This window comes from Phaethon aethereus, assembly GCF_964289735.1.
Source record: "Phaethon aethereus genome assembly, chromosome: 3".
Classification (NCBI taxonomy): Eukaryota; Metazoa; Chordata; class Aves; order Phaethontiformes; family Phaethontidae; genus Phaethon; species Phaethon aethereus.
The window spans coordinates 50,432,043-50,457,700 of NC_138576.1; the positions used below are offsets into that span (position 1 = coordinate 50,432,043).

General features: G+C 38.8%; 1 protein-coding gene across 1 annotated transcript in view; it reads right to left on the reverse strand.

Annotated features, from left to right (window-relative positions):
- Window positions 1-224: 224 nt before the first annotated feature.
- PREP (prolyl endopeptidase) overlaps window positions 225-25,658 on the reverse strand; it is a gene marked incomplete at its 3' end in the record, with an annotated part of 111,990 nt that continues 86,556 nt past the window's right edge. Inside the window, exons 11-15 of the mRNA XM_081998392.1 lie at window positions 18,307-18,443; window positions 11,414-11,508; window positions 8,357-8,488; window positions 2,876-3,032; window positions 225-519 (exon numbers count right to left, since the gene is read on the reverse strand). Of these exons, the coding sequence (XP_081854518.1) occupies window positions 225-519; window positions 2,876-3,032; window positions 8,357-8,488; window positions 11,414-11,508; window positions 18,307-18,443 (816 nt within the window). The remainder of the gene's footprint in view (window positions 520-2,875; window positions 3,033-8,356; window positions 8,489-11,413; window positions 11,509-18,306; window positions 18,444-25,658) is intronic.

A 25,658-nucleotide genomic window follows, 5' to 3' on the forward strand; every position in this document is an offset into this window, starting at 1 on the left:
TATTTATTTGAACATGCTTTTCAAAATGTACTTTGTAACGCAGTAGAAAAGAAATTCAAAGAAACGCCAAAAAGAGGGAAGCATAGGAGATCAAAACAGGTTGTATCAATAAAATATTGAACTGCAGTTCTTAAATGTAAGTACTACACCAAGTAGCAGTCTGGTTGGTCTTAAATGGTGTTAAAGCCCTTGTTTTCTAAAGGAGACAGTAATAAGCATTTTGCCTATTCAATCCAATCAAGATTTAGGCATCGTGCTATAAAAGCAAACATATCTGACACTTCTTCTATAACTTTAGCGGTTGGCTTTCCTGCTCCGTGCCCAGCCTTGGTGTCAACGTGGATGAGAAGTGGATTTGTTTGTTTACGGCTTCGGCCCACGATGTACTGCAGAGTAGCGATAAACTTCAGTGAATGTAGAGGGACCACGCGATCATCATGGTCTGCTGTGAGAAGCAGTGTAGAGGGATACTGGATGCCATCTTCTTCTGGTAGTCTGATATTGTGAAGCGGGGAATACCTGAGAAAAGCACACAAACGTTTACATTTTCTTTCCTCAAGACCCCACAAGAAGGTCCTCTCATACCGCAACCTTCAGAGTGGCATTTGATAGCACTCAGAATACTACAGTTCTCAGTTGCATAAATCAGAATGGCACTACTGGCAACTGATACATGCTAGTGGCCACAGATGTCTGGCTCTCAAACATGAAGCAAGTACATTTCTTCAATTTCAGAGAGACGTATGCATACATCTCACAGAAATGCCAAAAATATCAGGAATGGGCAAGAGGAAAACTACAGCAAAAGCTGTCAGTTCCATAGCTGGATCCATCCTGCTGGGAAACAGGGAACTGGAGACTTTTTCCCAGCTCCCAGCACACGTATGTAGTCCAGGTCTGCATGTGGATGGCTTCTTCCCATGCAAATTTGGAAACAGCTTCTGATGGTAAGCCACAAATGCTATAAATTATTAATTTTGCTCCCTCCAGTATTTAGGCCACCTTTGAACAGGCACATACTCTGAAGGAACACCATACAGGAAACTGAATGGAGAACTGTAAGTTTTCCTGCTTTTGATAAATTGATTCTTATTTTTTGAGCAATGAATAATCTAACTTTCAAAATTTGTTTTCTTTGATGGAGAATTTACATCTTTTAGCTACTGTTAATGTAACATAAAAGGTGTATCTGCATATCTCAACACAAAGTACTCTCTAGCATTAGAAATTAAACATAATAGTAAGTCACAAAGAATTCCATCTAACCATTTCCTACTTCATTTAGACAAAGCTACACCTAAGAAGAATGTTACATTCCTTAAATCAAGAGTAGGATACTATTTTCCCCCCTATTTCATGACAGGAAATAACGAGGGAAATTTTGCTTTATTTTTTAATGAATTTCACACTTGGAGGAATAGCCAATAAATAAGTCCAAATTATTTTTAAGAACAAGTGACAATATTTGAATGTCTAACCTAACAGATTCCTGGCTGCCTGATTTTCATCTAAGGAACAATGTAACTGAATTTGAAGACTATGATTTGCTTTGAAAAGAAGTTAAATCATAGTCACTGTATGCTACTCTATTTGCCTTATGTATTTTTGGGGTATCTGTAAAGGCAACATCTAAGCAATGTTACATAAATATCTTCCTACATCTGATAAGCAATTGCCAGCTGTTGAAAAGGAGGCAAAGAAATATTTCAGGTATTGCCATATAAGATGTTTCTAAAAATATGTATTGAGATTTTGTAAGTAAGCTTGTGTGTGTAAGTAGGTATAGAGTGACTCCTTTCTATAGATGCATTTCTCATAATCACAGAATGAATTTAAAACTTTGCTTCTGCTTAACCGCTTGAGAACATCTGAATTCACAGATGTGCAGGCAAGTTTCAGTGGCCAAAATCATCAAAATTATTTGGATCATTTTTGTAACAGTTAATCTTTTATCTGTTATCTAAGATCTAAGTTATCTATTGATAAAAGATGAATTATAACATTTGTTAATTGTTTTGTGCACTATATTTACAAAAACGTGTTTCCCACTGAAAGCTTAAATTGGACATCTGGAGGTTTTGAAACAATCTAATTACAATGGGCCCAACTGATGATCTAGTATTTGGACTTGACATTGATTTTTTTTTTTTTAATAAATGCTTCAGATCAAGTTAGATCTCACTGTAATATCTAAACACTCTATTAAATTTCAGACCATCCAAATTGCTTAGTGTGTCTGAAGCATTCTCCTGGAATGTCAATCTTCATTATTAAAGTAATGCAAATGCAACAACAGAAGATGAGGTTCCAGAAAAATATTTTAAAATGATGGCACTTATTCTAATGCACTCATTATTAGCCATATCCAACGTCAGATCATTTCTGTGTTTTCACACAGCTACCTCTCTTGTCTCTCTCTCTCTTCTTTTTTTAAAAAAATAATCTTTCCAGGCCTCTCAGCAAGAAGTTAAGAAATGAATTAATAACCTGTTAGGGTCTACTGCCATTCAATTCCTACAAATAAATCCCATCCACATTGTATAATACAACTCACAATGCTAATTGTCTCTCCCCCATCATAAAAAATACAATTTAGGTAGTGGTTCACTTGAGAATATTCTGTTGTGACAGCCTAAAGGAGTCATTATTCAGAAAGAAAACCTTACGAGTTGTTAAAGCTGCTAGTAGAACAAGGTCCTTGAAAATAGAAGATAGTCTTTCATGCAAACTGACTTGTAAGGAAATGCTGAACTCCCCAAATCCAGTGTGGGAAAGGATGAAATAGTTCTTAGAATAAATATTGATCATGACAACCTGCAACTGTTGAGCAAGACTATGCATTTTAACAACCACAGAAGTATTTAAAGGCACTTACTTGCACAGCCATTCAAACTGCTCTTTACGGTCGGAGCAACCATAGTCGGTGGTCCAAGCATGGCCAATGGTGTACTTGTGGAACTTGAGCATGTCCATCACTCCCACTTGGGCAATAGCACAACCAAATAAGTCAGGGCGCTGATTAGCACAGGCAGCTTTGACAGGAAAACAACTTTATTAGTATTCATACATTAAAGAATTAAGCTCAGCAGTGAAAGTTCACGGAAGACCAACTTCCAAAAAGCTGTCTTTTGTAAGTGCAAAATTTGTTTTTTTTTAATGGGGCGGGGGGAAGTAAAACTGTTACATTAAATCAATGTGAGAAGAAATATAGATTACTGTATAATATCTGAAGCCAAAAACCTTGAGTATAAAATATCTGTTATAAACCAAATTGCACTGGGAGAAAACTGCCAGTGAATATGAAGTCAAACAGACTTTTAAGCAAAACTGAAAGCAAACACACACATGGATAAAAATTATAACTCCCAAAGATGGTATTTGCAGAAGAGCTTAAGAGTTATTTCCCTGTTCTTCAAGCACCAAACATGCTATTCTTTGAAAACTGCCTTCCAAACTAACTAAACTAACTGGGTTTAAAGGAGAAATCCACTTCTAAAGTAAGTGAGCTTTTGGACTACTGAATTGAAGTTTCCTAAAGCATTCGCTGTCTAGACTTTTAATATTAGTATGAACAAAGAAAAAGGCATTAAGGAGCAAAACCCCTCCATTTATTGGTGAAAGATTTCTCCCATAATTACTATGTAAACTCATAAGAAAAGAGTTTTGATAAAAACAGACTACTACAAAATCTGAGGAATAACCTCATTTTAATAAAGCAAATTACTGTTGTGTTTTCTTTTTTTATGATTTCCATCTTCCTAATACTGGAAGGGGCAATTTCTTTAAGAATAATGCTGGCCTCATATATTTTAAAAATAACGACAGTAGGCATATCTATCTCAGTGTTCAATTTACAAGAGTGGCAACTGGCAGATACTCTAGGAAAAGGCGTTAAGCCAATACTGGGAGATATTTCCTGTACATTATCAGCTTTTGAACTAGTTGTTTAGGTTTTCCTTGAGTTGGACTTCTCTCCAGTTGTCCTGTTAAACAGCCATCAAAACACATATCCTCCATAAATACATCTATTTCCTTTCTTAATGTTCATTCATTTAGTGTTCATCATGCTGTAGCAGTAAGTTCTTCAATTCCAGTTTCTGTTGATTGATTTAAATCTGTTGCCTGGTGATTTTACAAATTCCTCTGCTTTTTTTTAAATTTTAAGAAATATGAGCACTGAGATTTTCACGTAACTACCACAATGAATCCCAGAATCCCTTTCTTAATTCAGAGCTAATCACTGTGCATCCACACCTAGGTATACTCTTTCCCAAATTCTTGTATCCTCTTGTTTTTGTCTGTTGTGAAAATGGATCATTTATTCCCATTCTTGTCCCCTTCTAACTAGGATATTGCTATGACACAACCGTGCTTCCAGCTCGGCAAGATCTTTCTTCCATAGCCTTATGTGAGTGACCTTGTCAACAGCTTTTGAAAATCCAAGAATAGCTCCTCACCTAGATCACTGTTACAAGCTCCCTGATGATTACAAGCTCTCCTCCTTCAAGTAGCTCTCATAGATTTGAAAGATGTAACTTCAGCCTGCAAAATTCTTCTTTATATGTCAGCTATTATTTATTGGTTTCAATCGGTTTGCCCATTAGAGAAGTCAGATTTACTCATCTGCAGCTTGTGGATCACCATGAACCATTTAAAAACTGGCATTACACTTGCCCCCCTTCTGTTCCTCAGATATTCAGGCTTAGTAGCCTGCAATTTCCTACTGGAGTTCACTTAGGATCTTGCATGTGCACCATCTGGTCCTGGCAACACACTGCTTTTCATTTGATTGATTTATTCCAAAACCTCTTCTACTGATGCTTCAGCTTGAGTCAGCTCTTCAGAGTATTCCCCATGAAGAGACACTCTGCTGCAGGGATCTCCCCACGCTCCTCAGGAGGGAACATCAATACAAGTAGACCATTTAGTTGTTCTGCTCTGCCATTATCTTTCTTTAGTGCTCCTTTTACACCTCACTGACCTGTAAGTCCCACTGAACCTCTGGCTAGCTTCCTGCATCTGATGTGCATAGAAAGCTTTTACTGCTAATCTTTATATAGTAAGCGATTCACTCATCAGTCTCCTGTGGTCCATCAGTCCCTGTCAGTTTATGCTCTACCCTATTTTCTTCATTTGAACATGATCTCTAGTTTCTGAAAGATGCGATGTTACTTCTGGTTAGCTCTGGTATGTAACTATGCTGACTCCTCCTGGGTCCTTTCTGAGCCATTTCTATATGGTATGCAGAGTGCCTTTAATAGCTGCCATGTTGTCCTGGTTTCAGCTGGGACAGAGTTAATTTTCCTCCTAGTAGCTGGCATAGTGCTGTGTTTTGGATTTAGTATGAGAACAATGTTGATAACACACTGATGTTTTAGTTGTTGCTGAGCAGTGCTTACACTAGTCAAGGATTTTTCAGCTTCTCATGCCCTGCCATCAAGAAGCTGGGAGGAGACACAGCCAGGACAGCTGACCCAAACTGGCCAAAGGGGTATTCCATACCATATGACATCATGCTCAGTATATAAACTTGGGGGGAGTTGGCCGTGGGCACTGTGGCTTGGGAACTGGCTGGGCATCAGTCAGTGGGTGGTGAGCAACTCTGTTGTGCATCACTTATTTTGTTGCTGTTGTTATTATTACTATTGTATCTTCCCTTGCTGTCCTACTAAACTGTCTTTATTCCAACCCACAAGTTCTACCTTTTTTTTCTACTCTGTTCCCCATCCCACTGCGGGGAGAGGGGAGGAGTGAGCAAGTGCTGCGTGGTGCTTAGCTGCCGGCTGGGGTTAAACCATGACACATGTAAAAGCTCTTTATCCTTTCAACTGAAGGTTTTGATCAGATCTCTCTCTTTCATGTTATTCCCTTTTATGAGCATAAATTATATTCTGGTAGGAAAAAAAAGCCAAAAACAGCTATCATAACAGTTAATTTTAGTACTCTTCATTGCAGAGTGTCTCTTGAAGCACGGTGTGCTGCTCAGGATTTTACAAAAAATTAGTTCCCTAAATAATTACTTCACTAAGAAATCACTTATGGAGACACTCATCCAATTCCCACTGCACCCCTTTAATTAGCCATAATACTTAATTATATGCACTAATAAACTGTAACCTGGAATGACAATTTATTTGTGAATATTTGCATCTCCCCTACACATACTTAGAGCTTTAAAATTCAGTACAAAAGCAAGATTTCAAAACCTCAGAACTGTTTGCCTAAGCAAAAGCAAGAGGTCAACCACTGTGTTTGCATGAAGGAGGTTTTCAGCTCACAGCTGCACTGCTCCGCTCAGCTTTGGGATCACACTGCAGGACAAGGAAGCCTTGTTTTGCAGTTGAATGAAGCAAGAGCTCAGGGCTGTTAGTCAGACTAAAAGGAAACTGTATTTTGGAAGAGTGACAATAATCTCGTCAGTTTTTTCTTTAATAAATGAGAACTGAGAAAAGCTGGCAGTGCGTCCTTGCACCTAAAGTATGAGTTATGCTCTCTAGCGTTGCGTGAACAGCTATTGCAAAATTTAGTTCTGCTTTGATGAAAAAGCACTTACAAGAATTTCCTAAATTCACCTAATTCTACCCAGTCAAGGAAAATCCCTATCTGGCTCATCAAAAGCATGGAAATCCAGCTGGATTGTAATCCATCTGCAAGTGCAAGGGAAGGTTTCTAACAACAGATTTTTCAGAGCAGGGAGGTCTACATTCCTAACGCCTGTCTCCTACTGGAATGAGGTACACTCTGCAGATGTCACTCGCTTACCCTTACCTAAACAAGGAGCCCAGCTGACTTCTTCAGCCAGAAATACAGGGGTTTTGATGACTCAAGCTGGGTAGGATGAATCTCATCCTGGCTGAAACTGAAGTCCACATAACCATAAAATAGTATTTTCAGAAGCTATGTAACATGTTGAAAGTTTAACTGCATTTCCAAATATTTATTTACTCTCACATAAAATTGACTCCCAGTGGTGTGCAAACCCTTTAAATCCTTTACCATATTAATCCATTCCTATTGGTGCTCTTACTTACAATGCACAAACACCTCCTGCCACCTGTAACTGAGAAGCATATAAGCAGAAAGCAAAAATACAGTTTTACACGTACTTGTTATTTATGTTTAAAACAACTGCTTTTTTAAAAATAAGAATTCGGGAATAGCCAAGATGTCTTAGACCAAAGATCTGTGTAACTCCAAATACTGTTTCTTATGCTGGATACTACTTCACTGAAAAATAAAATAAAATCAATAGAGCCAGTATTCAGCAGCAGATAAGGAGGGAGGAATATAAAAAGAAGAGCAAACAAAGAGTGGGCCTAGTAATCTGCTCATTTTCTATAAATCAGTGGTTTATGAACTTGAATTCTTTTCCTTTCTTCTCACGTGAGTAGCTCAACTCTGCCAGTCACATGCCTTTCATGCTGTTTAAAAAAATACAAACAAACTCCAATACTATTAATTTGTGTTTCCTTCTCCTTTCAAAATTGAACAAAAACACCTCCCTATTTCTTCTACTACTTTCAGATACAGGGGTTTAATGAGAAATAGATTTTGTAGCTCTTTAAATACTGCTTAGACTATAAGACCTTTTTGTGACAAGCTTTTCTGTTTAAGAGGCTATTAATTTCTTTGAATTGAAGAACACAGCAGTGAATTATATGTGATCAAGATGCATTTGTAACGAAGTGCTACATTTACACAGTCCCTCAAAAGCTCATGACTTTTTCAAGTAGCTGTACTTGTATTTTACATTTCTCACCAGAGGCATTCATGATTTTGTTTGTGGTCAAGTTTTAACTACACAGTGAAAGTAAGAGTCAAATTGTTACGTGTCCCTGTACAAAGGTTTCAAAAGCGGAACTGTCATGTTCTCATTTGCCCTCTAAGAACAAGAATGTAAGACTACAGAAAGAGTGAACGAGAAACTCTGATGAAGGACTGCAGGACATGGGATTCTGGCTTATGCTACAGACCACACCAAGTTTCCTCATGCTACATTAACAGATTTCTGGTTATTCAGCAATTATTTTTTTATGGTTATCCTTAAAGAGAAATCAAAACTCAAATGCTTTTTAAAGCATTCTTACTTACTGTGTGATTCTACCAGTGGGTTAGCTCTACTATACAAGACAGTAATTTTACGTATGGCTTTTAATAGTCAGCCTTTGCTAGAGGCTGCGGAATCTTGATGTCCTACGCAAACAGCAAATGAAGTACAATTGTATATATTTAACACCTGGTATATATTAATGCACTGACATTCTGGCAACTTTTGAAAAGCAGATCTCTCAATTTTTTGTCTCGTTATTTTGATAAACCCAGCACCAAACACAGGAAATATATGAGCAATTCTTACCAACTAAGAGGCCCCCATTTGAGCCTCCATTAATAGTCAACTTCTTTGGGGATGTGTAGCCTTCCTTGATGAGGTATTTGGCAGCACACTGAAAGTCATCAAAGCAATTTTGTTTGTTGGCCAAGATACCACCTAGCACACAAACAAAACAAATCAGTTGATGCCATAAAATCCATTTGATACCATCTCTTCAGAAAAACATGTGTGCAAAAATACCTGGGAACAATTCCAGTTTCATGAACATTTTAATAACTGATGCAGATCAGAAAGACAGCAAAAATGAAAGATTCTTTCAACACAGAAAGGGTATAAGATGGTTCTGTCGATATCTCTAATGCTTTCAGAAGCTCTGAATAATACATACCTATACCATGGAATGAGTGCCTGCTTGAGTTCCTAACCAGTAAAATTAAAGCTAAAAGCTTTATATTGCAAAATATATACAAAATGACCACAACCAATCCACTTGAGATTTGATCTAATGGGACTTTAACAGCATTAAACTCAGTGACAGTTTCTTAAGGCAATACAGCTTCAACTTATAAAATAAGCTACAAAAAATAAGCACTTCCAATTTCCTGGACATAAGAGTATGTGGCTGGTAATTTACTTTTTTTTCCATTAATTGTTTTCAAATCAGATGATATACACATATGGTCAAAAAGGGACTTCAGAGTTGCATCTTGGGTTGAAATTTTATAAATTGACTATAAATATGGAAATGCTTAAGATACTGCCATCCTGTTGAACAAAATTCCAAACATGATCAGATATATATGAGGAATAAATCATGACTGAAAAATGTAGGTCCAGATGACATTATTGATAAGACTTCCAGTTCTCAAACAAAAAATTATGCAGGGTGGGACAGAGAAAGAAAAGGATGGTTTTGCCCTACAATCTTCCAACTATTTGAACAGAAGAATATCAACCTAGAGAACTTGCAGTTGACCAAATCTCATAATCTTACTGCTTCAGATGCTTGTTTGGCAAGAGATTGAAACTGGCTTCTCTTCAAAGGTTATCCTACCTTAAGACCTGGTATGTTCTTTCAGGCAATTAAATGCTAGTAAGATAATGGGAACTAGGAAGAAAATCCTCATATTCCTGTAGCAAAGGCTGTGGTCCAGCCAAGTAAGAGCGGCTCAGCGGATGCAGAAGTGGAAATCCAGTTCCTTCCACTTTGTTTAAAAGCTGGATACTTATTCTAAGCTAATTGCCTAAGGTTCCCACTATGGTCCAGGAACCTCCAGGACAATTAATTCTACCCTAAAATAAGTGAGATGAGCTATAATCTGGAGGTGCGTCTATCTCCATTGTCCGTCCAGTGATCCTAGACACCCAGTTTACACTGGATACTTCATTTCTATTTTGGAAAAGTTTGGTAAGGTAACTCTGACATTTAGTCATACAGATCTTGTAGAACTGGGACCAGTAAATTTTTAATTTTTTAACAAATACACATCGTTCTCATATTAACAAGACCATTGAAGAGAGACGTACTGGGACAACAAAAACATCTTCAAATGTGTGGCAATAAAGGAGAAATAAATCTTACTCTTTGCTCAAAGTTTTGGTCTGGTGTAAGGTCAGAATCCTATTTATACAATTAAACGTAAGAAAACAGACTTCTGTAGTTGCTACTAGAATTAACAAAGAACAGCTGCATATCTTATTATGCAACTGCAAAAAAAAATTGTGTCAAATTAAGCAGGAAATAGGTGGACCAAAGAAGCATTAACATATTAAGAGAAATTTTATTAAAACCTATTACAAACAAATTGTCAAATTAAAATTAATGAAGGATACTTCATCTTTAGCAATAATATCCTGTATCTGCAAGCATATATAGCTTCTATTTATGAAACCATTACATATTTAACTCAATTGTGAGGAAATGACCCAGACAAAAAGTTACTGCAGGTGAAATGGTAAAACCAACACATAATGATATGGAAATACCATTTTGTTTGATAAAAAGTTATTATGGATTACTCCCATTGCAAACCGCTGCATTGTAAACACTGCTGTTTTGGTGCATTTGCCTTGCTGACAACATCTCCAGCAACTTATCCACCAGATTCTTGAGATGTGAACACGGCATCACCATGAAATAATGATGGGTATGTTACATAGATGAGTAGGACTTTGTCCAGCATTTTCCTCTGGTGAAAGGATGCAGAAAGTTGCCAACAATAAAGCAAGTTGACAAAGACATTCAAAGGATTAAAACAAGGATTGGATGGGAAAAACATGGAGAGAAATACATCAAAGGAACTAAGAAAAGGAGAAAAGATACTGACAGGATTTTGTAGTGAATGACTTGGTTTCCCTGCAGCATAAATACCAACTTAAAAAAACCCAAAAGGTCAAATGCCTGACTACAAGAAATTGGACTCCCCTAAGAGAGTGTGTAGAGGATGGCATGTCTGCACTTGTGGAACTGGTTGTTTTCATATGAACTTCAATCACATTCACTAAGTATTAAAAAAGGGGTCTATTCATAAATTATGCAAAAAAAATCTGGAAAAGTCACATTCAGAACTCAAAAGTTCACACCTTCTGCAAGGTTCTGCAAATGTTTGGGGTTTTTTTTTGTGGGTTTTTTTTTTTTTTGTCTGTGTGATACCAGGAGAGTCAGTGCTGTTGTCTTGGAGATCTAGAATTGTTTGCACCTGCAAATAATTAAAGGAGTACATGAAAGCAAGACCAGTCTCCTGCAATACTGACAGACATTTTTTGGAAAATCATTTCAAGATAAATAGCTGCATTTGCCTAAAGACTTGATCTTACTTAAAAAAAAAAAAACAAACCCACAATAATTTTCTTGCAAAACTATTTTTAAGTAGACTACAAAAATTAAAACATTCCATTGAAAACCATCAGATAACACTGCATGTCACACAGATCTCACATATCAGTAAGGAAAAAATGTACTTTTCTACAGAATAGGTAAAAGGCAAAAGGAGATGTGAGTATGGAAGAGGGAGCGAGAGAAAGTGTTGTCATTTTCATTGGTAAGCCTGCAGTTTTGCTACTTTACTTGGACTGATTTACCTTTGTGCCAGGTCTCTCCATATTCACCACCGCCCCTGATGTTGGCCACCGCTAGAACACCCCCTAGGTGTCGCACAAAAATAAGTCTTGACACACTGAAAAAGCAAATAGATAGAGGATTATTTTTTCATTTCCAACTGCTTATATCCTATCACTTTTACAAAAATACTTTGAGGGAAAGATCTCCCCCAGTATCGGTGATGAAACTGTGAATGAAGTCCCCCTTGATGGCAAACCTCAGTAGCCGGGCTTTTTTTCAATGGTTATCCATGGAAATGAAACACGCTGCAGCCTCTGGAGAGCAACCAGTGCTGGTCCCTTCTTTCTTTAGTGCTGCACTTCAGAGGAGAGTGGCCAGTGGTTCTGCCTAACAGAAGAACCCCCCAGAACACATCACCATTTTTTTATCATCTTCAAAGCCTTCAGTGCGGGGACTAAAGCTATGCAGTACCACTGGACTCACATGGCTTTCTGAAGTGTTCCTCTTTTGTGGGCTCTGCGCTTTTTCAGAGAGGAAGGGAAGGTTCAGCCCAAATGAAGAAAACAAAGAATTAAGACTTAAGATCAGCACTTGGTCTTTGTTTATAAGCAGGTATTTTCATTTTTTGCTTAACTTTTTTTTTTTTTTTTGACCTTAATAAAACTGTGTTTGCAAAGAAAAACTCTGCTTCTGCCATTGTTTTGTGCCAGGGTCTGCAGTCAAGTTCTGGCCAATACCTTTCTTATTTATTTTCCACTTGCATTGCTAAATACAAAACAAAAAATAAAAAACAAAATTACAAGTTCTGCCTTCCTTAGTATCTCTAGAACCTGACTGAAAGCTACAGTAACTTTTTTTTTAAATGTCAAATTGAAAAGGTACCAAAGCTATTGCTATCTTTTGAAAATGGATTGAAGTAATTTAAATTATATTTAACAATTAAGAAGAGAAATAGATTTCTGATCTGTTGAGGCAGTAGCTTAACATAGTAGAAGCTCCAGATGGCACACCACACATATGCCAAGGAGACCAGTAAAATATTACAGTTTAATCCCAACAAGTCTTTTTTTTCCTCTAGTAGGTTTAAATTTCTTATTTACTTGAAATCTTTGTTCATGCAAGAAACCACTGCCTTCAGAAATTAATCCTATTCAACCACAAGAGCAAGGACTGGGCCTTTTTACCCTTAAGTCCCCCTGCTGCTTATCAGAAATGTCTTGAAAGATGGTAGTCCTACAGTGTCTCTCATGTGGACATAGTATCATACCTGCCAAAACAATTATCTATGTACTGTCACTTGTTCTTGAGAGCATATACCAAAGATTAAGGGGGGAAAAAAAAAAAGCAGAAGGATGACCGATAAGAGATTTCTGTATTTTCATAACCCATCAAAGGAAAAACTTTCCACCTAGGCTGGTTATCTGTGGCCATCAGATGGCTCGGGAGGCATGAATTATCTCTACTTCTGTAAAATCAATTCTGAAGTCCATCACTGTGAATTGTATTTTCCTTAGGTTGCTGTGACACGCTGATCAGATGCAAGACTGATGTTCTATAAGCACACTGCAAAGGTCAGAGAGTATTACTCTGTCAAACTCCAGGATGCCTAATTTCGACAGGCTGCTACACAACTAATGTGGAGTAGCCTGACAGCAGGTTGCCTAATGAGATTGTGGCTTCTTGATTTTTGGCATGTTAGAGCCACAAAATCTCACAGAATACTCTGCACTTCTTTTCCCTGTCTCTGTACCAAACAAAATCAATACAACCTTTTTGGTCCAAACTTACTTGATCTCCTAGAAATCAAAGGTAGCAAGTATAAGAATTGCAGGTAAGGCATGAGTTTGCTAACCAAATATATCACCTGAGAATATTTAAAAATTAAAAAATTCCCAAACAGAGTCCATCTTTTTCCATCTGCTGAAAGAAACTGTGCCCATCCGAGGGATCAGCATATTTAACCAGCAAAGAATCTGTGAGCAATGCAAAACCAAACTATTGAGTGCTCCTATCCTGTCCATGAACTCCTCTAACAGAGATGGTACCTTGATGATAATTTTTGGAGGGGTCTAAGTGACTTAAGATCTCACAGGATATGCAGTACTCATATTATAGGAAGCTAGTCCCCATTTCTTACAAGAAAGCAACTTTCCTGCCGCACAGACCCTCAATGGGATAAAGTCCAGAGTTTGGTAACAATCATTATATTGCACGAATTATAAGTAAGGCTTAGTAAATCTGTGCTCACTCTCAGCAATACTACTGGGATTTAGGCACTTCTGAAAACATTACCCTATATACCTCAACATATACATCTAGTAATGTCACTGCCAATGACTATGAATTAATAGCCATTCCAGTATGGTCAGTAGTAAAATGAGTCAGGACCCTAACTTGACCAATACTTTGAGGAAGATGTGCCTAGAGCTTGAAACAAACTTTCTCAAAGTGTCTTTTAAATTCAAGGAAACAGGTTTTATTAATATATAATTGGGACTCACTAACCTTTTTAAAAAAGTGAAAATTCCAAGTGATCAGTCAGCAAACCCTTTCATACACAACCCTGCTACTGCCTCCTGTGTTCTTCCAGGTGGGTTCTTGCTTCCAGATTTGATTTCAAGTCAACTTGGTGTCTGAGTCACAGCAAACTGCCCAGTCACCCTAAATGCCTACGAAATGTCTCATTCTGCACAGGAAAGCCTGGCTCCCTGCTCTTCCTAACAGTCTCTGTAGCCTTTTTCTCATCAGCCCTGCTTTTCCTTCTCCCCTTGGGAGCAGGATAGAGAAAGAGTAAAGAAAAGGGTAACAGAGTCAGGCAGGAGACAGTGGAGGGAGGAGAGTTCTTTTCCCTGGAGAGCTCCTTCCTGACCCTCCCACTCTTCTTAAGGAGCATAACACACAAATCAGAAAACAGGTATTGCTTTTTTGCACGCAAGGAGCTGTGCTTCGAGGAGCAAGCATGCCTTCCCAGAATGACTGATCTGTCATCAGGTATTACAGCTGACAGTTGCAGCTTTCCTCTTGAGAGAAATGCAGGCTAGTGCACTGGTGATGGGGAAAAAACATCCTGAGTCACTGAACTTGGTTGCTTTCTTGGCTTTTGTGGAACAGGAGTGGTAAGGAAGTTAACTGAAAAGAGTAATCTTGCACTCTGCACTGGTGGCTGTTATGTTGCCTGACCTTTCTGTGGGCTTACAGTCTCTCCCTGCACCACCTCTTTGCTTAAAGGCTTGGTACAACCTGGCCCTGTAGCAGTGAAGTGCAATTTCACAGTCTGCTTCACAGTCAGACCTATTCCCGGATGGACTAGAAATTGCTTCTCCTGTACCCACACGGGCACATACCGAACAGCGAAGGGAAACACACTGGTTCCTGCAGGGTAATTAGCTGAACGTGAAGCATTAGTGGTGAGTGTGCAACGGCGTTTCCCCAGCAGCTCTGCCAAGCCACTGGTCTCACTTCCATCAGTTTTCACTTGCACTCGCCATGCAGGCTGTATAATTAACGAGAGTGTCTAGTGGGCACCGTGCTTCAAATGCTACCAAATGCAGCTCTTCAGTCCAGAGGAGCATATAAAAGATGCATGCTTGCACTCAAAAATAAACCACTACTGTAACTGACTTAATGACTTTGGCCTATCATTCTCATTGTTATTTCTGGATCCTCTAACCTGTTGGTTGTTTCTACTGCTTTCAGTGAAAAAGATTTTACTTTCATTTTTTGTGCTGGAGAAAAAATGAAGAGCGATGTCACTTTCTGAATTAAGCAGAAATAAACCCCCCAATCCAGAGAGCTGGCTCACGTTAACGGGTGCGAAATACCAGTGAGAAAACATTGTACTACCTTGAAGAAATACAGGACAAAAACGAACCACTGGAAAGGAGAAGATGGAGTGCTCTATGAAAATTTTAAGAGCCTTAAGTTCAAATTAGAAATCAGGAATATTCATCCAGGAACTCTTTTGTTTATTTGTTTGTTTAAAGGTAAGCAGCCTACTACTCGGTTGCATATCCATAGCTACGTCTCAGCTCAGGATCAAGTGAACTATGTGTCAACCCTCAGCCTTGACCATCCTGTGGCTGCTTTCTAGCACTAGTGCCTGTGGTCATCTACAAAAAAAATGACCAAATCATGGTGTTGGGCTGTGGCTGGAGCAGCACTTGGACCTGGGAACTCCTTGTGGAATACCGCAGTATGTAGTAACAGGGATGTAGTCAAACGTTACTTGAATTTGCCAGGTAAAGGGGGAGCTGGACGTCCTGCCTTTCTGGTGTAAATTCTCTATTACCATTTCCTTTCCCTGATCTTGCCTGCCTACTTTTGGAACACATTTCCTCACAGAGTACCCAATTCTCAGGTTATTAACCACAAAGATGCATTTGAAGGCTTTGGCCTTTCTTATTTTTATTTTAGAAAGAGAAAGGCTGAGAAGGGATGCACTGATACTGCAGGGAGAAAATGAGGAGGGAGGTCTGCCAATCATGTTTCATTTACACTGTCAGTGAGATAATGTATTTTGATCTGGAGATAGCTGATAATTCTCTGTGCATTTACTTTTACGGGACTGTTACAGATTCATATTCTTATTTTATAAATGGCATAATAAAGGTTTCATAGGGTTCAGGAAAACATAGGTCACTGCTCCCATCTTCCTCTTTTCTGACTGTCAGCTGCACCTTCCTGTTGCCTGCTGCCATTTGCTGGACTCTTAGAAGAATCAATTTTTAACTTTCCAAAATGGCAGAAAACCACCCACTCCTTTTTGCTGGGATAGTTTTCTGCCATTCTTGTGAGGTAAATCAGCTTAGCAAAGGTTGCAGCAAGCACCAGGGCTAATGAATGGGAGGTGGAAGGAGGCACTACCTTCTCCTTTTTGCCAGCAGCCAGCTTGTGTCAGTTCTGTAGTACGTGAAATTTTATCTTAGTTCAATAGATACATAATATTTACTTTAAAAAAGAAAACATGATAAGTTTTATCACAGTTTTTGGCATCTACCATAAATTGTAATAAATCAATGCTTAAGCCTAATCTAAAAAGGAATTTAAAAACTACTCTGGTTATATCATTGTGTCTCTCAAAAACCAAAGGAAATTAAAAATGTAGCTTTACAAGGCAGACAAAAAACTTTCAAATAATCATAGAACACAAGATGGAAGGTCCATTGGTAGACAAGGTATTTGCTAGAAAGGACAAGAAACTGTAAATGCTCTTTAGAAATACAATCACAGTGACCTGGAAGAGCGAGCACTACAAAGGATTTCTTGAAGTGTGTTGACTCTACAGCAAAACTGGTAGCAACTGAACTTAATAGGATGGTTTCACAATAGGTTATTTTTTTGTTGGTGAGCTGCTCTTCTACTATCTGAAAAACTGCTCTCCATTCAGTCCTTTGCATTTCTGTTTTCCCCTGCCTTGCCTAGGAGCATTTCTTACATATTACAGACAATCACTGCCTCTTGGTAAGTCTATTCAAATTCCCTTGCTGAAGAAAGAAGCCTTTTCTTTAAAGAGATCATCAATTCAATAAAGCTTATGGCTTTTGAGGGCTACAAATCCTGTTTTTCACACAGCATTTTTGGTTTATAATGCATTGCTTTGCATATGCAGAGCCTGTGTCATGTGCATCTCAAGACAGAATCATCTTTCCTTTTTCTGGCTTATATGGGAACACAGTAGGATTTTACTTCTCCTCAAAAGTATAATACAAAAATACAGCTAAATTTAAGTAATTTACATTAATTTAAACAAATATTCTATTTGCTATAATATTTGGACACAGGTAATTGTATAAGTTGAAAAAAAAACCTTCCTATATTATAAGTTCAGCAAAGGGCTCAAATCCTTGCTTAATGTAATATGTCCATATGTTTTTCTGTTGAGCTCAGTGACAAAGCAGGAGGAGCTTAAGGTGTAACCCAAAGGACAGGGTTCCTGCTGTAAACCTCAGAAGAGCACAGCTCTTCTCTGACATTTGTTTTGTGACCTTGGGCAAAATCACAGAATCACAGAATCACTAATGCGGGAGAAGGATGGACTTCACAACTCTATGAGAGTTATATTCCGAAGCCGTTTATTGTCTTGTCTGACTCCAATATATATCATAATTTTCGCTTAGTCACTGCGCACACACTCATGATTGGTTACAACTTGTTACACACACTATTGCAATTGGCTATATACAAAATATCACGCGCTGTCCACGCGCCCCTCACACAGTCAGGATTGTTGCTTGCAGGTGTTCCTGTTTTCCTCGCTTCTTCTTAGTTGTTTATCACAGCTCCTTCTCCTCAAGGCCGAGCTGTGCAGATATCCAGCTGTTTACCAGCTTCTCAGTGCCACAGCTCCTTCTCCTTAAGGTCGAGCCATGCAGATCAATGCCACAGCTCCTTCTCCTTAAGGTCAAGCCATGCAGGGTGATCCCAACACACTAAGGTTGGAAAGGACCTTCAAGATCATCAAGTCCAACCATTAATCCAGTGCCACCGTGTCCCCTAAACCATGTCCTGAAGCGCCACATCCACACGTTTTTTGAACACTTCCAGAGACGGAGACTCCACCACCTCTCCGGGCAGCCTGTTCCAATGCTTGACCACCCTCTTGGTGAAGAAATTTCTCCTAACATCTAGTCTAAATCTCTCCTGGCGCAACTTGAGGCCATTTCCTCTCGCCCTATCACTAGTTACTTGGGAGAAGAGACCAACACCCACGTTGCCACAACCCCTTTTCAGGTAGTTGTAGAGAGCGATAAGGTCTCCCCTCAGCCTCCTCTTCTCCAGACTAAACAACCCCAGTTCCCTCAGCCACTCCTCATAAGACTTGTGCTCCAGACCCCTGAGCATTCAAATCCTGAGCAAGCAAATCTGGTTGTTAATGCCAGATACTTCAGAAGAAGGTAAAAATTGCCCTGCTTACCTGTAGCTCGGTGTAATTGATATGTTGAAGCCTCCATATCCATACAAGAAGGCAGGATGAGAACCATCCAATTTAATTCCTTTCTTGTGAATAATAAACATTGGGATCTTAGTACCATCTTTGCTAGGGTAGAAAACCTAAGACAAGAGAAAAAGAACAGAGCGCTATGTTACTACCAAATAGATCTGTAAAACTCTCTGAAGATCTTGTCTTGTACCACTGAAATCACAGAGAATTCCTTTATATCAGTTGATGCATCAGTCTTTACTTGTAAAAACATTCATTTAATCACAAGCAGAAGGCCAGAGATATCTAAAAAGTCACAGCATTTTGGCTTTAGTATTAATACACTGGCATTATTAACATTTCACATGGTGTCACTCCACACACCAGATTAGATTCAAGAGAGTAAACTTTGGATAGCTGAAAATGCTGTTTCTTCCTAAGCCTTGTGAAAACAGCAAAAAGCTGACTACTCAACACTTGTACCTGCAGCATGAATTCACCAAAGCAAGTCTGTATCCAGCAAAAGCGGACTAAACGCTGCCCAGTCTTTCCAACTTGTCTCAACGACCACTTCACCCCATCAGGATGGTAACATAAGCCATGACAGAAACTGCCGTAGCGCTCGGTGCATTTTCAGGCACTACCTAGCAGCTAGAAGCAGGAGCCCTAATGCTGCAGAACCTCCAAACCCATCCAGCAAGACAACTGAACTACCTGCTGGCTTTCAGGAAATCAAGCACCAAGTATTCCCGTAGCACATGCCTTCATATGTCTTTCTATTACTGCCACAGCACTGTGTGAACTTAAAAGTTGAATTCCATGTACACAAACACAGACTGCAATTTCTTAACACAGTTCCCATATCTTGCTCTTTTGATGCATGTACCTGCCTGCATGCTCTAATTTAGGATGCAACGTCTTAGTTTGCCAGTCAAGTGAAACCACGTGGGTGTGAACGGAGTTTACTGCTTGTCGTAAAGTTCTGATTGACTACTTTTCATTGCTTTGGTTTTAGCATCATTATTTGCAGCTTCTAGTCTAATGAGAAAAAAGAAGTAGTAAATGTAGAATGACATTCTTAATATTTTGTTGCATGTTTACAACTTTCGTGTTTTTAGAGGAAATAGACCTATTTACAAAGCACACGATCAACAGGCTCTATTTTTATAACACATGAACCCCAACTGTAATATGAACCTGTGCAACACATTTATTCTGAGCATTGCTTGTAATGCAAAACATGTAAATCCACGTGGCATGTTGAAAACAAAATAATCACATTTCATTTTAATAATTTCTAAGGAAATGCAAAAAATTTCAAATGAAACCACATCTATCTCTGAAAGCTTCACCAAAACCTGTAGACATATTCCAGATAAAATTCAGTATTTCACAGCTCCCAGGAGATGGAAAAATTCAGAACAAAAGCCTGAAGGCATTTCTACACAGATGAAATCACTATTTCCAACTATATCTTTACTGACAAAGCGCTCATCAGAACTCACTGCAGTAGAATACAAAGGATTTTCATTTTAAGTATTTAGCTGAACACTATAAACAAATAAAATATCTGATTGACAGAACTGCTGAGGCTTGTGCTGAGCATTTCCAGAGAGACTCCTCTCTAAAATGCCATCCATCAACTCCACTTGTTGCTGGCAATTCACACGAAGTGAGCACCTGGCCCTCCTACGTTTCCAGCAACTTACTGCTGTTGGCTAGTGCTTTCCTGATGATTAAAGGATGCCACTAATTTTACTGCTTCTTTCTGAACAAGGGGCTTTTTTTTTTTTTTTTAAACAACTGTCTGAAAACTGACTTTGGTAAGGCTTTTATCATCATCAGTTAAGATTAAGCAACATACCATTAAATGAAAACTCAACAAAAAAAAATGTGTGTCAAGGTGACATTTGCAATTTAAGAGTTTTCACTCCTATCTTTGCTAAAATAATGATTACCTCTCCCTCCGAGATGAACAAACGAGAGAGGAGTAGAAATCAATTCAGTGAGACGCCGAGTTATGTGAAGCTATTTAAGCTTCTCCAAATAGACTATTTTCAACAACTGATTCAATCTCACCTTTAAATTAGGTGTTATCTCTGAAGCAAGTCCAATGGTTTATTCATGTAACCAATAAAGGGACATGCTTCTATCTCAAAGATTAAGGTAACCTGGAAAGGGCAAGCCCTAAAAAGAAGAATTTCCCAAGATGGTATTTCAGGCCTAATTTTAGAAGCTGTCAGCTTTTACAGGAGTAAATGCTCATAAAAGGGTACTACCGTTTTCTGCTTTATCACAGATAGGAGTGATCCACTTTTACTGGTCACATTATATTACTCATTGCTCATATCTTTTCAAATAAAGACTCGCGTTACTAAAGCCATTAGCACATATAAGAAGAGGACAAATTAGCAAACAGATTTTGGAGGGAAAAGGATGGAGAACAATGCTTCAGACATATTATTATGAATGCTGAAACTCACCGTTCAAGGAGAGACATGCCAAAAATAAATATTTTCAGCTTCTAGGAATGCACCAGCAATGCTGTGTGGTCGACAGGGCACTCCTGCTGCATGCAGCCCTTCATGCTATTCTAGGAGCATACCGCTGGGGCAGTACAGCAGCTCTCAAATAGCTGTAGCTCACTTCAGCTCACACCAATGTCCCGGTCCGTCACACAGCAGAGGAGTCTTGGTGCCAGAAAGAATCGCTTTCAATTCAGATGACGGAACCTGAGGCGTAAATTTATAGCCCCTATTCTTCTTATTATGACCCAGGGAGAAAGCAACACTGTTCACACAATCACTCACTACTATAAACTACGTGAAGATTAAGCTATATAAGCTACACAGACAACAACCTTAGCTATTCTTCTTTAGTACATACATATATATTTATAGAGTGGTGTTTTTTGTCTCTGTTTTTTTTTTAACTTAACATTTTGAAAGCCACTTACACTCCATTTTCACCTAAAAAAGACAATGCAAGTTTACTTCCAAGACAGTTTACAGAGTAAGTTTTACAAGTAAATACAGTTAATGGCTGTGTGATAGGATATGTAAATTTACTTAGGAATTAAGCGGGATAAAAAAGTTCTGTACATTCACTTCTGGAGAGGTCTCTGTCCTCCTAATTATTACTTGCTTTAAATGTGCAGTATTTATGTTAGGTGAATCTTCACTTTGGGAAGAGGGAACAATTAGCCAGCACTGCAGACACAAGAAGCGTTCTCTCCATCTCAAGTCACCAGGAGGCAAAATTAAGTAGTTGAAAGAGAGAGGTTGAAGACAAAGTTTTTCTTTCATTTGTCCATCAAGATAATATAGCCAGACATTGAGACTTACACAGAGAACTAAAGATAATTTTGGCAATCATCCACTATGTACTTCTCTTGTAAGTAAATATGAAATCAGTATCTTTGAATATTAAAGGAAGTGATACAATCACCACAACAAATAAAGAAATAAAACTAATCTGCCTGAATACTCGCATTGTGCCACATAAGTAAAAATACCTAAAAGTACTGAAATTGAATAGAAGATTCCATTTTTAAAAATTAAAAACTCAGCAATTTATGAGTATCCAGTTTCACTTTTTCTCCCTTTCAGAAATGTTTTCGGTTTATATAATGGAGTAAAAGATGTACGTAATTACAATTGTTTGGGGAAAAAACTGCATGTACACCTGAAACCATCTTACTTTTACAAAACCAAAAATTCTTCTAACCAAAAACCCACCTCAAACTTGTACAGATTTAAAATTAACCTTATAAAAGTAAGATTTAACACAGGTTTTGAAATACTGCTGTAAAAAACAGAATAAAAAAATGATCTTATATAAACAGGTCTAATGCCTGTATTTTTAAGCTGTGAACAATATCTGAACGTCTAGAAACCTTTTATAATTTTTGTGACTTGTTCATTAATGGCAAAATGAATTAAAATCCAATTAAAAAGTGATTAGTTTGGCTTTTCAGGAAGAATTGTTTCAGGCAGATAATACATCAATTTTACATATGAAAAGAAACTTTGACTTTTGGGACTTGAAAACACCCCCTAAGTCACAGTAGGCTACTTACTCTTAGAAAGCCACTAGTGATTCTAAACACGTCTCTCCCAACCTCTCTTTCAAGATTAGGTACTACATACCAGAGATATCAATTCTTTCCATGTCTTTGTGTGGTTGATCAAAACCAGGTAAGAGTTACACTTGTCATCAGACTGACATCCATTGTGCAAAATGCCAAAGTGTTTTACAAAAAGCAACTAAAAAGGCACATGAATCATGCTGGAATACTCCTTATTAAAAATGCATGTTCAGTAATTTAGGTTTAATAACACCACAACTATGTGTTTAAAATTAGTTTTGTTCCATTGTCTTCTATATAGTTTTACTGAGAGAATCCCTTTTCATTTGAAACAAATACAGGATGTAGCAATTTGTGAAGTTTAGCAATTGTTTTCTGCTTCTAAATTAAGAGCGGCTGCCCTCACATGCGGCTGCTGTGATTCCATGAGTGGCCACCACAAAGTTACAGGCAGCGCCAGAGGAGTACAGTATCTCCTTGAGTCCCAGCAGACACAGGTATGAGTGAAGCACACATGGCTGAGTTGAGCAGCCGATCAAAGGGAACGACTACTTCGGGTTTTATTCCCTGGAACTGCGTTTCAAGCATCCAGTTTCACGTAAAATACTCACTTCATTAAGTGTGAAATGAAGATTTCTCATCACACTTAAACCAACAGTTGTGTTTTGAGATTTGGGAAATTAAGGAATTCATAGCAAATTACTTAACGCCACTGACATTTTCACGAACGTCGCAAATGCTTTGTGAAAGGCTCACCAGTTTAAAAATCCCATACAACTATCTTTGAAAGATGACTGGGGGAGTATACTTATGTGAGTAGTCCCTGAAGAAAGTTTTCTTACACAAGACGGTGGCATCAAGGTGTTCAAACCTGTATTTAAGTACAGAGATAATGACATCTGAGGCTGAACAATGCTATACAGCAACACATCCCACTGACAAGTGCTCAGAGCTGCTACTCAGTGCTCCAGGAAGGCAAGTTGCAAAGACCCTGCCTTCACACCAGCAAGTCTGAACGCTTCAGCATTGGCAGGCAGGGAGAAATCCTCTCCTTGAGATGTCAGGGCAGAAATCTCATCGATTCAAACAACAGAATCATGCACTGCTGTGCACACCACCTCCCCACAGCCCGCTCATCACCTCATCACCTCTGACATTACAAAAAACATGATACTAGTCTGGGGCTAAAGACTACATAGCACATCACAAGCAAAATGTCCTATTTATTGCACCAGTGGCATGGACCCAACTATAAGACCACCAGTGGCCCCACGGACAGTGCTGGCAGCCAGCCAACAGCCACCTGTAAGAGCAGCTCTTACTAACCACCAGTTTTTGTATTCCGATATATAGGATGAACAAGAAGTCAGGAGAAGTAACAGAGAACTATTACCACTACACAGCAAATCCATGGGATCTGAGGTTTCCTTTCTTCGGAGGGGAATCCTCATCAATCTTCTTTATGCATCTTAAATTAGCTTCAAAGCAATGCTGTATGGGTTGCAAAGCTTGCTTAATACAGAACTGGAAACAGGCCAAAGTAACTCAGTACAGTAAAAATTCATGCAGGTAAAACCCAGAAAGAACACCCACTATAGACATCTGCAAAAGCACTATGAAAATAATCAAGAAACCTTTTAGAAGAAATTGTTTCACCACCCACCCACTGGGACAAAAAGCAGCCTCGTGCTGACAGAGGCGAAGTGCCAGGAGATGATCTTTTAGAAGAAATGCCTCCTTACTAAGTTTGGCTGCCTAGCTGCAAACGACTACAGGGAGGTATCTCACAGGGTGGTGGGAGGAGGGAGGGAAAGGCAAGAGAGAAATACATTTGAAAGTTCAGAAATCCTGCAGGACCAATGGCAGAAATTGCTTTAAATCACACTTTTCTAGATTAGATAAAAAGCAGCATTCCCTGTACATAAACCTTTAGTGGCAAATGGCATCCACTGAGACCCCTCTACTCCACTTTTGCAACCTGAAAGACTTCTTGTCTCTTCTCTAAATGTTTATCCTCTGCCCCTTACAGCGTGATTTCTGAGCTTCCTGCAGCAGAGTAATTAGTATCTGCCATGTACAGTTATTCCTTTTCTTTCATCAATTTGCCTTAAAGAAAACCAGGTATCAGAAAATATGTACCTTTTGAATTAAATACACATTGTAGTCATGTTAAACAGAAAAAAGTCCCAGGGACAAAGTTACAGTCTCTTTCTTGAATTACCTCTGTGCTTACACATTCAAGAAATGTATTACTATGAAGTAATATAGCATGAGATAAGCAAAGGGCTGTCTCAGTTGAAGTAGCACACTGTTATAAATAAAAACGTAAGTAACAGCTGCTTGCTAGTGCAATTTCTTTCATAAAATTAAGCTTTATTTCATTGAGAAAACTGCTCTGACAGGAGACTACTCACTGTAGTAGTGTGTAGGCATTAGAAAGCAAACACCACTCATCTTTACCATGGTGGAAGTCAGTTCAAGTTGTAATGAAAAATGCTGTAAGAATAAAAATGTAGAGGCAACTTACCATGGGGTAAGTGTGCTGGTTTTGGCTGGGATAGAGTTAATTTTCTTCATAGTAGCTACTGTGGGCCTATGTTTTGGATTTGTGTTGGAAACAGGGTTGATAACACAGAGATGTTTTCATTATTGTTGAGCAGTGCTTACACAGAGCCAAGGCCTCTTCTGCTCCTCACACCACCCCACCAGCAAGAAGGCTGGTGGTGCACAAGAAGCTGGGAAGGAACACAGCCGGGACAGCTGACCCCAACCCACCAAAGGGATATTCCATACCGTACGATGTCATGCTCAGCAATATAAACTTGGGGGGAAGAAGAAGGAAGGGGGGATGTTTGGAGTGATGGCGTCTGTCTTCCCAAGTAACCATTACGCGTGACGGAGCCCTGCTTCCCTGGAGATGGCTGAACACCTGCCTGCCCATGGGGAGTGGTGAATGAATTCCTTGTTTTGCTTTGCTGGTCTGCGCGGCTTTTGCTTTCCCTATTAAATTGTCTCGATCTCAACCCATGAGTTTTCTCACTTTTACCCTTCCGATTCTCTCCCCCGCCCCACCAGGGGGGAATGAGCGAGCGGCTGCGTGGGGCTTGGTTGCCGGCTGGGGTTCAACCACGACAGTAAGCAAGGGAAAGAACTTACCTCATGCAAGCTACTCCACAATAACTATTCTTATTTACGGTTTTACGCTGTGGTAGGTATACACATCTAATTCAACATACTGAGAAAGAGATATGTTCGCTCA